This window comes from Lemur catta, chromosome 11 (genome assembly GCF_020740605.2).
Source record: "Lemur catta isolate mLemCat1 chromosome 11, mLemCat1.pri, whole genome shotgun sequence".
Taxonomy (NCBI): domain Eukaryota; kingdom Metazoa; phylum Chordata; class Mammalia; order Primates; family Lemuridae; genus Lemur; species Lemur catta.
This window is the reverse complement of record NC_059138.1, coordinates 25,238,225-25,255,175: the sequence shown is the minus strand read 5'-3', so window position 1 is coordinate 25,255,175 and position 16,951 is coordinate 25,238,225. Positions and strand designations below refer to the sequence as shown.

At 38.5% G+C, this 16,951-nt stretch overlaps 1 protein-coding gene across 5 annotated transcripts in view; it reads right to left on the bottom strand.

The window, feature by feature from the left end:
• CADPS2 (calcium dependent secretion activator 2) overlaps nucleotides 1-16,951 on the bottom strand; it is a 438,625-nt gene that overhangs the window by 37,217 nt on the left and 384,457 nt on the right. For all 5 annotated transcript variants that reach the window (XM_045564928.1, XM_045564925.1, XM_045564927.1 and 2 more), the window contains 3 exons: nucleotides 15,838-15,912; nucleotides 194-277; nucleotides 59-91 (listed from right to left, as the gene is read on the bottom strand). In XM_045564928.1, coding sequence (XP_045420884.1) covers nucleotides 59-91; nucleotides 194-277; nucleotides 15,838-15,912 — 192 coding nt within the window. The remainder of the gene's footprint in view (nucleotides 1-58; nucleotides 92-193; nucleotides 278-15,837; nucleotides 15,913-16,951) is intronic.

The window sequence follows — 16,951 nt, the reverse complement described above, 5'->3', positions numbered from 1 at the left end:
ATTATTTTTTTTTAAAAGAATTATATATAGTTTTTAAAAAGATATAAAAAATACTTACTGGAACATCAACATATTTTGCAGCTGCTTTCACCTTCAGAGGGAAAGAAAGAGATAATTATGAGAATTATTTTCTTAACTAAATACTGTGACAACAGTTAAAAGACAGCAGGAGAGAACTCATTCAAATACTTACAGTGAATGACAGAATGGATGAAAAGAACGTGCCTTCATCATACCTGGACAGCTTAGACAGCACCCCTTCCAACACTGAAACAAACTATAATACAATTTATAGTGAGTATTTAGAATGTTACTGTGCACACAAACTAACAGCAGGGCAAACAATTCCTGAACCAGCTTTTCCCATGGCACAAAAATCCACTATGAATAAACTGACAACTGAGGTCAGGCTAACATGTGATGTTTACTTTTTCACTCTGAACGTGAGCTAACTCTGCAGTCCCTTCCTTTCTCGTGGCTAGAAATAATGCATAATGTAAAAAAAAATAATGTGTAATAGTCTAATCACTTTACATGTGATACTATTTAAACCATAATAACATTAGGTACATGAAGATTATTCCTTAAATCATTTTTCAACTTCATGGTCAAGCTTAATCAAATTCCTCTTTATCATATATTACATGACCATCCTTCAGGTTTTTTCTACATTTACACAGGAGGTTGAACAAAAAAGAACAGATAATGAAAGGGAGGTGTAACATTCAGGGTTCTTGTGACAATGGAACGAAGTCTGACAGTTAATAAGCATCTACCAAGCAGTTCTAATTGGGACACTTAAAGATCAACCCTGCTTCCAGAAGCTTTCACAACAGTTGCGCAGAGAAAACAGATACATACACACTCCAGAGTACAATGGAAAGGGCACTAGACTGAGAATATATATTCTGATTCCATTGCTGAGTATTATGTAGGCTCAGTCTGGCCATTGTACTTCTCGGGCCTCAGTCCCTCCATCAGTTAAATAGACCGTGTATGCGTGGTGGGTGGGGAGGAGGAGTGGAATTCAAATTAGTCTCAAAATAAAAATTTATATTTCAGTGAAATGAAAAAAAAACCCCAAGTATACTATAATATAGTAAAAAATGCAGAGAATTTTACTGAGTGGAAACATACTAAGATTTGGCATGAAGATCAATGAATAAGGGATATTAATAAGGATACACTGCCCTACATCTTTCCTCTTTAGAACTAAAATAATATGCACTGTTGACAAATTATACACTCCCAAAGGGAAAATAGTGACAAGGTTTTTTAAATACGAAAAGGGAAATTAACGAAGGCTGGTTTTTGTTCACATAGCAGCTTCTTCAACAAAGTGATAATAGTTCTAGGGACACAGCTTATTGGTCTCTGGTGGCCAGAGAACTCACCGTGCGTGCACAGGAGATAATCTTTTCTCCATGGCTGATCAATTACTGCAAAACGGTTTATGCAAAAGAAACAAAACTTCCCCGTAGGTTTCTGCATCACATCATGTGCCACATGATGTAAGAACACAGAAACAAAACCATGCGGACTGCTGACTAAAATTTTATTTTTAACGAATGAGAACTATGTATGGCTGGGTAGTTATCCTAATCACAACATTACAAATTGCTCACAACTAAAAGACAATTTAGTGCTTTCCTCCTGCCCATTAGGATTTCTCACCAATCATGAGCGGCTAACTCAACTTGACGTGGTTTGCAAAGGCCCAGAAGACTAATTCCCTAGGGCTATGTCAGACCAGGGGAAGGGAATTCCAAACTTAATGGCCCTCTGTGGAAAATGCCTCATCTCTTGTAACTCAAATCTTGAGAGCAAGTGTGTGCTGGGTGATCTCATTTGCCACAAGCGACAATTGCTATAGTTACCAGACGGCCTGAACCATTGAAGGCTCTGGCGCGGCACCTGGTTCTTGGTGGCTTTCGGTGAGTCTGTGCTTACATGTGTGACTGATGCTGAGGGACAAAGCAAGGTGGGGGCAAGAATCTTGTAGATAGATTTAGAATTCAGTGTGAGCTGTAGTTCTGCCATTGTCTGCCTATGACATAACATCAAGTCATTTTGCTCCTCTCACTTCAGTGTACTCATCAGTAAAACGGGGAAAAGGACAGCTGTCCTGCCCAGGATGGTGTGAAGATCAGTGGAGGTGATTTGTGTGAAAGAACTGAGAAGGTAGCAAAACACTAGAAAAATGTGAAATACTAACATTATTGGTCTGATTAGTTATATCACTGTCCATTCTATGTCTAAACACCTAAATATGTTAAATCACAAGTTAATGGGGGTTGCCTTAGGATTGCTAGTGATAAGGAGTAATAACGAGTTTGGTTCTTAGCTAATGGGTCTAATTCAATTAAATCTATGCAGCTTTCTATGGAGGTAGAGTTGAGGCTGTAAATCAGACAATTGTTGGAATCCAGCCTGTTTCAAGGTTATTTGGCAGATGGCGGAAGGAGAAAGGTTTGAACACAGGTGTCTTGGTCCAGGGCCCATGATCTTTGCCATCACGCTACAGAGTTGTATGGCTTAAATGAGACGATACATGTAACGTGTCCAGCATATGGGAAGTGCTTAATAAACATCATTTTGTGATAGTTATTATTATTGAGCACCTAAGATAGGACATACAAAAATACAAGAGCTATAGACCTTTCCCTTTAGGATCATATAAATCAGTGGGAGAGAGGGACATGAACACAAAAAAGTGAAAGTACATTTCCTGGGGGGAAGTGGGTCCACCTCTGTGAGTGGAGAAGACTCTGGGTCTTACCACACTTCTACTTTTATGTCTGCACTATACAATATGCTAAATGGTGGGTGGAATATTCATTATTTCTCTGGGAAAAGGGTGGAGAGTTCTTAGAGCTAAGGGCCCTCCCCAATTTTATCCTTATAGGTTAACTTCGGGGGTTGCCATGACATTTGTAAACTGTCACAGTGCTGTGGGTGTGATTTTTACTATGCTAACGTATGTTAATGGGGAAAAGGTCACCTCTGGACATAAGCTCCCAGTTTCTGCTCCCAATTTTTGCACCCCTTCTCCTTTCCTGTGGTTATCGCTGCCAATTTGCACCTGCCCCTAACACTATCCCAAACAGTGGCTGGGGAGGCACGGCACAACAGGGAATCTAAGTGCTTATGCGGCAGTGAAGTGACTGTACCTCTGGAATCAGCCAGCTGAGCCACACGGTTCCTATAGGAAGGTTTTCTTTGCAAGATTATTGTCGAGGCACACGTGGTAGAAGAGCTACCTTAAAAATCAAACTCTATTAACATCAAGATTGACTAGTAATGATGTATTTTTCATCTGGTTTTTAATTGCATAAAACAGCAAGATTCCCAAGCAAGTCAGTTAAATGCTGGGTTTAGTTGCTGCATCTTTAACTGCTTCCTGTGAACTTTCTCTGTACAGCTCTGGAAGTATATAAATACTTATGGGTTTGCCTTGTGCTCTCTCTTCTCCTGAGGGTGGTGTCAGATTGGAATGAAACACTGTAATCTGTTTCCCTGCTCTTTACTACGGATGCCATATACTGGGTTTGTTTGAATAATATTTAACAACTAAAGTCTGTCTGGGTAATTACCACCTTTGCCTCCTGATGTATTCTCTCAAGGAAATTAAAGATGAAAGCACTTTGAAATGACTGGTAGAAGGAAACATAAAGAGTGCGACAAAGCATATGGGTTTACATTTCTTACTGAATTTTAACATAAGATTCATATGGAAGGTAGAACCATACATTCTAAGTGATGGGGAGGATTCCAGGTATATATAGACTGATGGGTTCAAAACACACAGTTCTTGCTTTTTTGGCCGTGACATTTTATGAAGTAAATGAGCTATTTGCATTATTTACACTGCAATTTATAAAATCTTCTACAGAAAACACAGTCATCCAAAGTAAGACTGATCATGAAAAACTAGGTGTGTTTGATTTTTGGGGGGGGAGTGGAATCGAGGATACCTATTAGTAGATGTTTTGTTTTTGTTTGCTAAGATCAGGACAAATTGGTATTGTTAAAATCCACATGGAACCAGAATATCATAGACTGGAAGAAAACAGGTTTGCTTCCCTAAACCTGAATCTTAATGTTACACCATATTATTAATACAATTGTTTCTCTCCTATCCTCTTCTCCAACTGACTCCTAAAAGGTCTTTCCAGATCATGTACATCTATGTGAAGGATGGACAGCATGTATTTATCTATAACATAGCTTTTTCTGGAAAGCATTTAAGACAACTTCCTAAAGAGCATACCTAGCCCAGATGTCAGTGAATTCACCAGTTTCTTCTCATTGTTCCTCTTCCCCTGACCCCCACAAATACAGTGAACTATTTTATTTTGTATTTACTTTCTGGTAATGGCTCCTAACAGTGTATGTTATTTCTTTTGGGCACACATGTGTATTTGGACATGTGCCTTGTGAATATGTGGTCTTGATCTAAACAAGTAAACTGAGTAAATTTAATCGAATCAATTTCACCAGGCTAAACTGGGAAGATATTTTAATGACATCATCTGGGCAGTCAGATAAGACTTTTTCTCTGTTCATCTTATCCTTAAGAGAAATTCAGGGGAAAATATTCTAAGTCTTAAGAAGGAATATGCATGTTTGTATATGTATATACACCTGTATATCTGTATCTATACACTCAATGAGAAAGTGATTCTTTCTTAAATCCCTTTTTGCAATATTGATGCTCTAGGAAGTAGAACATTACTGTGAGGATCTTTTAATTCATACCTAGAATTGGCCGAACTCCTGTTAACAGGTGCATTATGAGAGTTGTCATTCTTTCATTTCTAACTCTGTCGAGCATTTGCCTTGACCAATTCGTACACGCAGCCCTCCCAGCTTTTCCTCAGCATCTTCCCCACTACATAAAATCTATTCCATTCTCAGCGACCTGACTTATAATTGCCCTACCTGGCTACCTGCCCAAGCGGGTCCCACATAACGTATGTCTGTGTGGAACAGACATCAAAGGAGAATACACAGGCTGGTCTGCACTATCCAGAAATAAAATAAATAAAGAGGACACGAGGAGACTGTGGGGTGGGAGTGAAGCAGCCACTCTTTTCTTCTCTGGTCTTGCTGAGTTCTGTATGGTGTGATGGAAAGATTACAGGTTGAGGGAGCACGGGAGTCAAACTGCAGCTCTGCTGGTGTCTGCCGTGTGACCTTGGACCTCTGCTTCCTCATCTGCGAACAAGGCTTCCTTTCCCTTCTCAGTCAGATCAGCTTTGCTTTGATTGGTATTGAATTTTGCAGTGCTAAGATATACTTGAAGATATTACATATATCTTATAAACGTGTTAAATGTATATAAAATAGACATCTCATAAACACTACAAAAATGTTTGAAAGTCCCTGTTAGATGACCTCAGTGCTCTCTTCCAACTGTAGCATTTTCTGAGCTATAAGATTCTAAAGCCCAAGGACAAAAGATGTGGCCCCCAGCAGGTTCCATATATATATATATGCACTAGTTTTATCTATATATAACACAAGGATTCTTGTTTTAGACTGAGAAAAGACTGTAGATATTTTTTTTCACCCAATACCTTTGCTTTTTTGATGAGAACAATGAGTTGCACAAGGAGACCCAGTTGGTAACATAAGAAACGGGACCAGAGTCTGGTTCTTCTGACTACCCCACACTTCAGCTGATTTAATTTTAATATAAAGTGGCAATAAATAGGACATTTCTTATACACTTTCCTTGGCAAGATTTACTGTTCCTCCTGTCATTTTTTTTTCCACAGTAAAAATGATCTAAATCCCTTGCTAGATGCTAGAAGAATCTTTATTTTTTTCCCTTTCCTTTATAGTTTCTTTCCATTTCTTCTATAGGGTCTCCAGCAGCTGTTGGTACAGAATCATTTTCAATTGCTGAAATCTTATAATCACATTTATATTTTGAACCCATATTCCTCCTCTGAACTCTAGACCAAAATATCCAAATATTTCCCTTGATATCTCCTCCCTCGTATGTCTCAAAGGCAGCTCAGTCCCAAACATGTCCAATGCTGACGTTGTGGCCTTTCCCTCCAAATCTGTTCCTCCTCTAGGACACCCTACATCGGTGAATGATACCAACATCCGTCCATGCTTCAAGCCATAAACCTAAGAGTAATGCTTAGTGTTTCCCACCAAACCCCGCCCACTGTACATCTTAAATGTCTTTGGATCAGTTCGCTCAAGACCAACAGCCTCCTGACTACCTTCTCTCCAATGTGTTTGCTAAGGCAGTCAGATGAATCTTCTTAGAATGCAAATTTGGTTAATTCCCTACCCCCACTTCCTACCTCCCCAACTCTTCAGTGACTTCCCACCGCTCTTAGGATAAAGACTTTAAGCTCCTCAACACACCCTACAAGCTTCTGCTCACTTCTGCAGCCTCATCTTGCACCAGGCCCTAGTGTAGTTTCTCCTACTTAAATTGTCCTCTTGTTCTTGGTTAACTCTTCTATCCTTTGGGACTCAGCTCACACTTTACTAGCTTGGGAAAACTTTTCCTGTCCTTCTTGATTAGATGAGTCACTCTATCATAGGTTCTCCTACATGCCACAGTTGTCTGAAGGGGATTTTAAGTTTGCTAGCATGTCTCCTGCAAGGGTTAGCAAGCTTGCTGAGGGCAGGGACCTTGTGTGTTTTGCTTAGCACTGGGGCATGTTTTCTGGCACATAGATATATCCTGCAACTCTACAATACCTCACATCCATGAATTTCAATCCTTCATAAAAAAATCAATGTTGCCCTTTTTCATTAGTTACCCAGTCACAGTATATAAAAGTGCTTTATTCCATGTTGCAGGTTATGGATAGAACACAACTAGAGTGTTGATACCAGAGCATGTTTCCTGATCATTTTGCAGATTTGCTTTCATCTTCTCTTAATGTCATTCACTCAGCAAACACTCACTGGGTATCTGTTATGTGATGAGCAGTAAACAAGGCACAAAGGATAAAGAGAACAAGATTACGCTTCTCAAAGGGTTCAGAGACACATATGTAGCCATGTGGTGAAAGCCAGAGGAAGTAGAAACACGATGCACTGTGTGAGCAGGGAGCTAAATTTGCCCAGGAGGGTGAGATGTCTTCTAGGAAGGAGAGCCAGCAAGACTTTTCCAGTTGAATTCTAAGAGGAAGGGAAGGAAGGGCTCTCCAGGGGCAGGGGGCAGGAGTGCGGAAAGGCAGAGAGGTCTTAATAACTGTGAAACCACTAGAACTCTGGAAGGGCTAGAGCTTGAGATGTGGACGCCAGTGTTGTAGGGGCAAGAACAATTAGACTGGGAAGGGACTTGCAGGTGACGCTAAAAAGTTTTTCTTGTGGGCAGACCTTTCACAAACTCTATTCTAAGGAATATTAATTCCTGTAAGATACTATTAGGCATTCCGGTGTAAAGGGTCCCAGGGCAGGCTAGATATAGGAATACTGCACTGTCAGACACTGCATCATCATGAACCTCAAACACTGCATCATCGTGAACCTCAGGCAAACACGTTAGCAACCTCTTCTCATGGGATGTCAACACATCTCAAGTGCAAGGTGCACTGGAGGCACAATTTAGAAGATGACAGTACAGACAGGAAGGAATACCGGCAACACATGAAGGAGGCATCGGCAAGAAATGACCAAGTTGTATTCTGGAAAGGTACTCTGGCTATGGAGTGGAGGGGGGTGTTAGGCAGAACCCAGAGGCTTGTGGGAGGTTCCCTGGGAACTTTCCCTTTAAACCGGGCCTATCCCCTTTGAGGGTCTACCCAAACTCCACCCCTTTGAGAGCCCACCCAAACCAGACTATAAAAGCCCTAGTTGCCCACCATTTCAGGGCTGATGCCATCTTGATTGAACTCAGGCCATCTAGATGCAGACGTTAAAATAAACTTTCTTCTCCTTCATCTCGGCCTCATGCATTCCTCCCTCGGCATTTCTAACAGGGGGGATGTGGTGGAGATAAGTGAGGCAAGAATTTAAACAGAGAAGTGACGAGGGCCTGGAAGAGGTAGCCGTGTCAGTGAGAATGGAGTGGGCAGAAAGGGGGGTCTTTAGGAGATTGACTCAATAGGCCCTGGCGTCCTCTTGTGTGAAGTGCTTGAGAGGATTCTAGACAGGCAAGAATCCTAAGATGAAGGGGTTTTGCAACGGTGTGATCGGTGCTGCCAACGGTAACAGCAAATGCAAAATGAGAAGCACTTGGGGTCGAGGGGACGTGGGTGTTTTTACAGATGTTGAGCTTGTGGATGTAGAAGAGGCCACTGGAAATACAGGTTTTTAAGCAATAACAACAACAAGAGCAGTAGTATCAACATGAATACTTAAATAGTACTTCCAATGTGTGGGCCACTGTTCTAAGACTATCTGTATTAACTTATTTAATATTCACTAATAAACACTGCTATTACTCCTTCTTTATAGGTGAGCCATAGAGCCATAGAAAGATTGCTCAAGTAACTTGCCCAAGGTCAGACAGCTAGTGGTAAAGACAGAACTTGAACTCAGGTCTGAAGTTAGGCTTTTAATCATGACTCCATCCATATTGCCTTTTACATACAGAGTTGGGAATCTCAGCATTTAGTTGAAGCTAGGAGTGAGAAAGTCAAAGAAATTTGTAGAATGAGTTCAAAAGAGGGCTAATGATGGAAGCCCAAAGAATACCAGCATTTAGATGTTGGTGAAGAGAGAGGGACACAGAGGTGTAAGGCCAAGACATTTTCCAGGCACGCAAAAGGTGTGTGCAGTAGGGACACATAATGGCAAGTGCCAGGTGTGACTGAGAGCCCTGGCTCATTCTATATCATTTGTGAAAACATGTGTGATAAGAAGAGGGTATGGGGGTGGAATTGAAGAGGGGAGGTAAAAAGAAGAAAATGTGGCTTCTTATTTATCCAAATGTAGCAAACATACTTATCAATATGCACAGAACAATTAAAAAAGGGGAAGAAATATTTGGGATACAATATAGGAAATTCACTATTTATCTACTTTGTATTACTATGCTATAAAAATATCTAGGGCATGACTCTTGGAATTTGACAGCATAAGGATAGTTAATGTAGAAGTTGCATATTTTACTTTTTATAATCTTATTGCTTTTTATGGATTTCCTGGAGATTTAAAATCAGTAAGTGAACAGGATTAGGAGTCTGAAGCTCAGAGTTTCAATTCTTGACTCTCTCACTAATTAGGTGTGTGACCCTGGTCGGTTTACAGAACTACTTTGAGAATTATGTTCTTATAGTGACTTAGGATAAGACTGACCATATCATAGATATTTTGAGGTTTAAATAACATCACAGTAGCTACTTCATAAATCTACTTTTTAAGAAAGGTCATTTCTTCTTCAGTAAAACAAATGTGAACAAGTTATCTTATAGGCTTTTAAAAGATACACACTGAAGTTTAAAGGTAATTTACATGTCAGTCTGGATGGAGACTCACCAGGCAGTGTTTCTCAAAATCACCATGGTGCCTGGTTAAACATGCACATTCCTTTTCCTCTTCCCAAACATATGACTCAGAATTGTTGGAGAGTAGGACATGGGACTTGGTATTTTAACAGCTCTCAGGTAATTTTTTTTTTTTGCATGCTAATATTTAAGAATCATTGTATTACAAAATATTTTAGTTTTTCTTAATGAAATAAAACCACCATTTATCCTGCCCACGGATTCTGGCAGCAGGCAGGCCCAAAGACCCCACCAGCTGGCCCACACAGAATCTCTAGCTGGACTGATGAGTGAAGGGCTTTTCCTGCTGAAGTCAATCTGTAAATACTAGAAGAGGTCACTTTCTTCAAATGCACAGAAACCAGTGCAAGGCTACAGGGATCATGAAGAATCAGGGAAATGTGACACCACCAAAGGAACAAAATAAAGCTGACCAATAACAAATAAGGAGACTGGATCAGCATTCAGAAACCTCCCAACAAAGAAAGCCTAGGACAACGTGGATTCACAGGTGAATTCTACCATACATTTAGAAAAGAATTAATGCCACTCCTCTTTAAACTCAACCAGAAAATAGAAGAAGAGGGACCACTTCCAAACTCATTTTATGAGGCCACCATCACCCTGATAACCAAAGCCAGACAAAAGACATTGCAAGAAAAGAAAACTACAGGATAGTATCCCTGATGAACACAGATACGAAAATCCTCAACAGAATATGAGCAAACTGAATTCAACAGCACATTAAAAGGATCATACACCCGGACAATATGAGATTTACCCTTGGGATCCAAGGATGTTTGAACATGTGCAAATCATTACTGTGGTACACACCACATTAACAGAATGAAGGATAAAAATCACATGATCGCCATAGATGCAGAAAAGCACTTGATAAAATTCAATACCCTGTCATGATAAAAACTCTGTAAACATTATAAGTAGAATAAAATTACCTCAACATTATAAAGCCTATATGTGAAAAGCCACAGCTAACATCATACTCAATGGTGAAAAACTGAAAGTTTTTCTTCTAAGATCCAGAATGAGGCAAGACTTCCCACTCTTGCCATTTCTCCTCAACATAGTACTGGAACTCCTAGCCAGAGCAATTAGGCAAGAAAAAGAAATAAAAGGCATCCAAATCGGGAAAGAAGAATTAAAATTATCACTGTTTGCAGAGGAAATGATCTTAATATGTAGAATGTCCTAAAAACTCAAACCAAAAACTATAATAAACAAGTTCAGTAAAGTTGCACGAAACGAAATCAACAGATGAAAATCACTTGTGTTTCTGTACATTAACAATGAACTATTTGAAAATAAAATTAAGAAGGCTGGGCACAGTGGCTCACACCTGTGATCCTAGCATTCTGGGAGGGTGAGGCAGGAGGATCGCTTAAGCTTAGGAATTCAAGACTTCCTGAGCAAGAGCAAGACCCTGTCTCTACAAAAAATAGAAAAATTATCCAGGAATGGTGGCATGTGCCTGTAGTCCCAGCTACCAGCGAGGCTGAGGCAGGAGGATCACTGGAGCCCAGAAGTTTGAGGTTGCAGTAAACTATGGCGATGTAACTATACTTTAGCACTGGGGACAGAGCAAGACTCTGTCTCAGAAAAAAAAAAAAAAGGAAATTAAGAAAACAATCTCATCTACAATAGCATCAAAAATTTAATACTTAGGAATAAACTTAACCAAGGAGGTGAAAAACTTGTACACTGAAAACTATAAAACACTGAAGAAAGAAATTAAAGCAGACAACAAAAAAAGGGAAAGAAACCCATGTTCATGGCTTGGAAGAATTAATATTGTAAAAATGTCCATACTATTCAAAGTGATCTACACATTCAATGCAATCCCTATCAAAATCCCAATGGCATTTTTCACAGTAATAGAAAAAGTAATCCTAAAATTCATCTGGAACCACAAAAAACCCTGAATAACCAAAGCAATCAATACTGAGCAAGAACAAAGCTAGAGATATCATATTTCTTGACCTCAAAATATATTACAAAGCTACAGTAATCAAAACACAATGCTACTGGTATAAAAGCAGACATTATAGACCAATGGAACAGAATAGAGAACCCAGAAATGAAGCCACACATATACGGGTCAACTGATTTTTGACAAGGGTGAGAGTACATAATGGGGAAAGGATAATCTTGTCAATAAATAGGTTTGGGGAAAAGTAGATATCCACATACAGAAGAATAAGATTGGACCCTTATCTTATACCATACACAAAAATCAACCAGACATGGATGAAAGACTTAAACTTAAGACCTGAAACCATGAAACTCCTAGAAGAAAACATAGGGAAAATTTCTTGACATAGGACCTGGCAATGATTTCTTGGCTATAACACCAACAGCACAGGCAACAAAATCAAAAATAAATAAGTGGGATTACATCAAGCTCAATAACTTCTGCAAAGCCAAGGAAGCAATCAACATAATAAACAAGCAATCTATAGAATGGGAGGAAATATTTACAAACTATTTTATCTGGTAAGAAGTTAATACCCAAAATATATAAGGAACTCTTACAACTCAATAGTAAAAATGAAACAAAAATAAAAACCCAACCCACTTAAAAAAAGGAGCAAAGCACTTGAATAGACATTCCTCAAAAGAACACATACAAATGGCCAACAGGTATATGAAAATGTGCTTGTTCAACATCACTAATCTTCAGGGAAATGCAAATCAAAATGACAATGAGATATATTAGCTCACACCTGTTTGGATGTCTATTATCAAAAAAATAAAAGATAAGTGTTGGTAGAATGTGGAGAAAATACACACTGTTGGTAGAAATGTAAATTGGTGCAAGTATGGAAAATGGCATGGAGGATCCTTAAAAGTTAAAAATAGAACTACTATATGATCCAGCAATCCCACTAATGGCCATATACCCAAAGAAATTGAAATCAGTCTACTGAAGAGATAGCTGCACTCTCATGTTCACTGCAGCATTACTCTTAATAGCCAAGACTTGGAAGCAACTTAAATGCTGACAGATGAGCGGATAACAAAATGTGGTATATGCATATGATGGACTATTATTCAGTCTTAAAAATAAGGAAATCCTGCCATTTGAGACAACACAGATGAACTTGGAATACATTATACTCAGTGAAATAAGCCAGATACAGAAGAACAAATACTACATGATTCCAATTATGCGAGGAATCTAAAACAAGTCAAACTAATAGAAGCAGAGAGCAGACTGTTGGTTGCCAGGGGCTGTGGGAAGCGGAAGTGGGGAGGTATTTGTTGAAGGGTAGTTTCAGTTATGTATGATGAATAAATCTTAGATCTACTGTATAGCATAGTGCCTATGGTAAACAATACTCTGCTAAGAGGATTAATCTGAAGGGTTATCATAGCAAGAAAAATTAAGAGGGCTGGGGGAAATTTTGGGAGGTGATGGATAAATTTATGGCATAAATCATGCTGATGGTTTCATAGCGGTCTGCTTATCTCTAAACTCATCAAGTTGTATACACTAAATATGTATATATTAGTGTACAATATCTCAATAAAGTGATTTTATACTACTGCAATTAAAGAGATTAATTTTGAATCAATTAAAAAAACACCATTTAATGTCATTTCTTATGCAAGCTTGAGATGTTTGGTTCAACCTATCAAATGTATTTTAGAAATTTTTTTATTTTTGTATTTTTTTATTTTTTATTTTTTTTTTTGAGACAGAGTCTTACTCTGTTGCCCAGGCTGGAGTGCCGTGGTGCATCAGCCTAGCTCACAGCAACCTCAAACTCCTGGGCTTAAGCGATCCTCCTGCCTCAGCCTCCCGAGTAGCTGGGACTACAGGCATGTGCCACCATGCCTGGCTAATTTTTCTATATATATTTTTAGTTGTCCATATAATTTCTTTCTGTTTTTTTAGTAGAGACAGGGTCTCGCTTTTGCTCAGGCTGGTCTTGAACTCCTGAGCTCAAACGATGCACCCACCTCGGCCTCCCAGGTGCTAAGATTACAGGTGTGAGCCACTGTGCCTGGCCTTGAATGCATTTTAATAATTTATTTTTTACTTTTCAACCAAAGAATTAAAGAGAATTAGTATGTACGATTTAACAGCAGGAGAAACAATCCCTAGAGAAAAACAATAATCTAGTCCTGATTTCCAAATACAAAAGCCAGTAGTTAGGTGAGGCTCGTTTAATTGAAATTAAATTAAATTAAAAATTTAATTCTTCAGTTGCACTAGCCACATTTCAAGTGCTCCACAGCACATGTAACTAGTGGCCACTGCACTAGACTGTGAAGGAGAAACATTTTTATCAGTATAGAAATTTCTATTGGATAGCACTGATCTCTAGAAGCTTTTCCTTACTTAACTCAAATGTGCTATTTTTAAAATTAACCAGCTGCATTTGACATAGAAAAATTTAAGTTTCTTACTTTGTCAGAATTGAATGCAGAGATGATATGTAGCCCTGCCTGACTTCTCTGTACTCTTCCCTCTTCTCCTACACACCACCCCTAAAACTAGTTGTACTTTTTTCCTTGCTGCTTAATTGACCCTATAGCGTCTACATGCTAACAAGCAATGGAATGACTCCCATTATGCAAACTTCTCACAAAAGGCAACTTCCACAAGAGGACTGTGCTGATGGGGAGATTGTATCTGGACAAAATTCCCATGGAGGCCTCCCAGAGAAGAAGGTGCAAAGTTAACTATTTCACTTGGGTGGGCTGACTGTGCAGTTCTGCAAGCTCCTGTGCTGGGCTCCCCAGAGGATGGAAATCTCCCTGTTCTTCCTCAAGGAGCCTGATTTTTCCAGTGGGTCACTTCTCCTCTGACTTGCCACATGGGTTCCTATTATCCTTTTCCCTCTCCATTTGTTGGTGAATGTGGGATGTATGTGTAGGTGTTTCTTCCCAGTTGTTTTTCACCTCAAGACCTGCTACCAGAGAATTTGGAAAAACACACAAAAAAACTGCAGGAAAAACCCCCAAATCACTTATACTCCCATCACCCAGAGGAAAGCTCTGTTAACATTCTGGTGTTTATTCTAATAACCTTTTTTCCTATATGATGCAAATTCAGATCATACTTTATACTTTTATATATTCAGCTTTTTTCACTTAACACTATATCACGAAACATTTCCTTTATCATTAATAGTCTTTGTAAGCATAGTTGCTTAATATAGATGTCCCATAATTTACATTTCCCTCATGTTAGATATTTGTTTCCAAATTTTGATTAGACACAATGTGGCAAATATCAACATGTATATATATTTTGTGCATCTCTCTCAGTAGCAAGAAAAAATGTAAAAAGGTGAAAGGGCATTAGGGTGTTTGATATATTGCCACACTATCTTCTAGAAAGACTATAATAATTTATACTTCCCTATATAGTAGATGTGTCTCACCTGGAATTTTTAAAACTGGGTATTACTTTAAAACATTTATGCTAATTTTGCTAAAAAAATAGTACAGTGTTATAGTGTTACTTTGCATTCCTTAAAGTAATAATGAAGCTTAATTTTTTTATGTTTATGGAGGATCTCTGCTTTTTTAGCTAAATAACATACCCTTTGTCAGTTATTAAACTGTGGGTGGTTTTTCCTTTGCTTCCTGTACATTCTTCCAATGGTGTTATGAAGCCTGGTTTGGGGTTCTTTGATGAAGCCTTGCTAGAGCAAGGGATGTACCTGCTCGTATGAAAGTGCAGCTCAGAGCATCCCTAGTCTCTCTCCTCACCCTTGTAAGCTCTTAGTGCTTTCAGGCTCTCTCTTCGTTTCCTTTTTAGCCCCTGATCTCAGATGCCGCCAGTGACTGCTACATCTTAGTGGAAATCTAAATCATCCATTACTTCATCTTTACTTATACAATTAAAGGTCACAGTTTTTGTCAAAGGTATTTCAAGTATAAATCAAAAATCCTGGGAGGCTCCTGGGAGTGGAAAACCTCAGATGCCACCTGCCAGCTTTCTCTGTATCTAAGAGCAGATCTAGAGCCCCAGTGCTGTTGCCATGACAAACAGGCTAAATTCAAGGACTGAGGACAACTCCAATCTGCCCTGGAGTTGAAACTAATAGAAACAGAATGTGAATGTGGCATAATAAGGTATAACTGGAAGAGGTCGTTTTAAAAGGACAATTGCAAGCCAAGCCAAAATTCACTGTAAACAAAAAAATCAAAAGTTGTTGACACAGTGTTCATACTTTTTTGTTCACAACTTTTCTTAAAATTCAAACTCAAACTTTTTTTGGTAGTTATCTTTTAAATTACAATTTCTCAATTAGATATTTAGAAACATGAGACAGGTATTTCTAAAAATATCAAATTTTTAAATTTGCTTAAAAAAGGTGAATAAATAATACATTACCTTTGAAACCAGTAGTGAAATGATTTCTTTTACAGTGTTGTCGATCAGATCGTCTATTTTTGAATGGTACTGTTGCTAGACATTAAAAGACAAAGATGCATTAATTGGCAGGGACACAGAACTTTTGCCATAAGTCATAAATTGCTCTAAAGCTACTAGTTATGACCTATCCAATTTACTTAAAATGATCATTTTGAACATTAAAAGAACAAAACCTTGAAAACGATCCACCCAATCAACACTTTTTACACTGTGGTTTGAAAATTTTCCCATGTGCACTGTTGAGTTAAGCAGCTAATGGGGTTATTATTTAGATGAATTGAGTTCTTATTCTTATTCAGGCGGAGGAATTTGAAGGATACTTTTTGTCTTCTCCTCTGTAATTAAGGTGGCCGTGTATTTTTCTAAAGGGTTGGTTTAGCCGGAGAAGCAAAAAGACTAGAAAAAGATTTAATTAATACTGCATTTCATGTCTGACAACTCTCATTCATAAGTTATTTTAAATGTGCTCTAGAAATAAAATGAGCTCCCAATTGTTCACTCTAAAAGGACCTTTTTGTCGGCACCGGGAGCAGCGGTTTATACAATTCTTACAATATGCTCAAGCAAGGGCAAAATTAAAATTTCATCAACAAAGGTGAATAGATGGTAACAAATTAATAGGCCATAAAAGGTATAATGAAACGGCACTCACTCCCCATAGTTTTATTACCGCTTCCTCATGAAAAAGACGCCTTTAAGGAAATACAAAAAAGATGTATTTAAAATAAACCTGAAAGACTTTTTTTTTTGCTTTCTTCAGAGAATACTAGAGGGTTCCATTCTTAAATAAGCAGAGCCTGGGCTTCCAAGGCTTGTGAAGGCACATCCATTTAAACAGTAATTCTTCCTTTAGAAGCATTTATCTGACAGCAGATTGTCCCCAATAGCCACTTCAGAGAAAATGTGACTTGTAAAGACTAACCCTATCTTGATAGTTCAAGGCTTCTTGGAACAGCTAACAAAATGCAAAGAGTAAAAGTACTCAGGTCAGTATAAACATTAGACCAACTTAGCTGCTGGTTGAATGGTTTCCTAAGATGTAAGTTTTTGAAAGCTATTTTTTTTTTTTTTT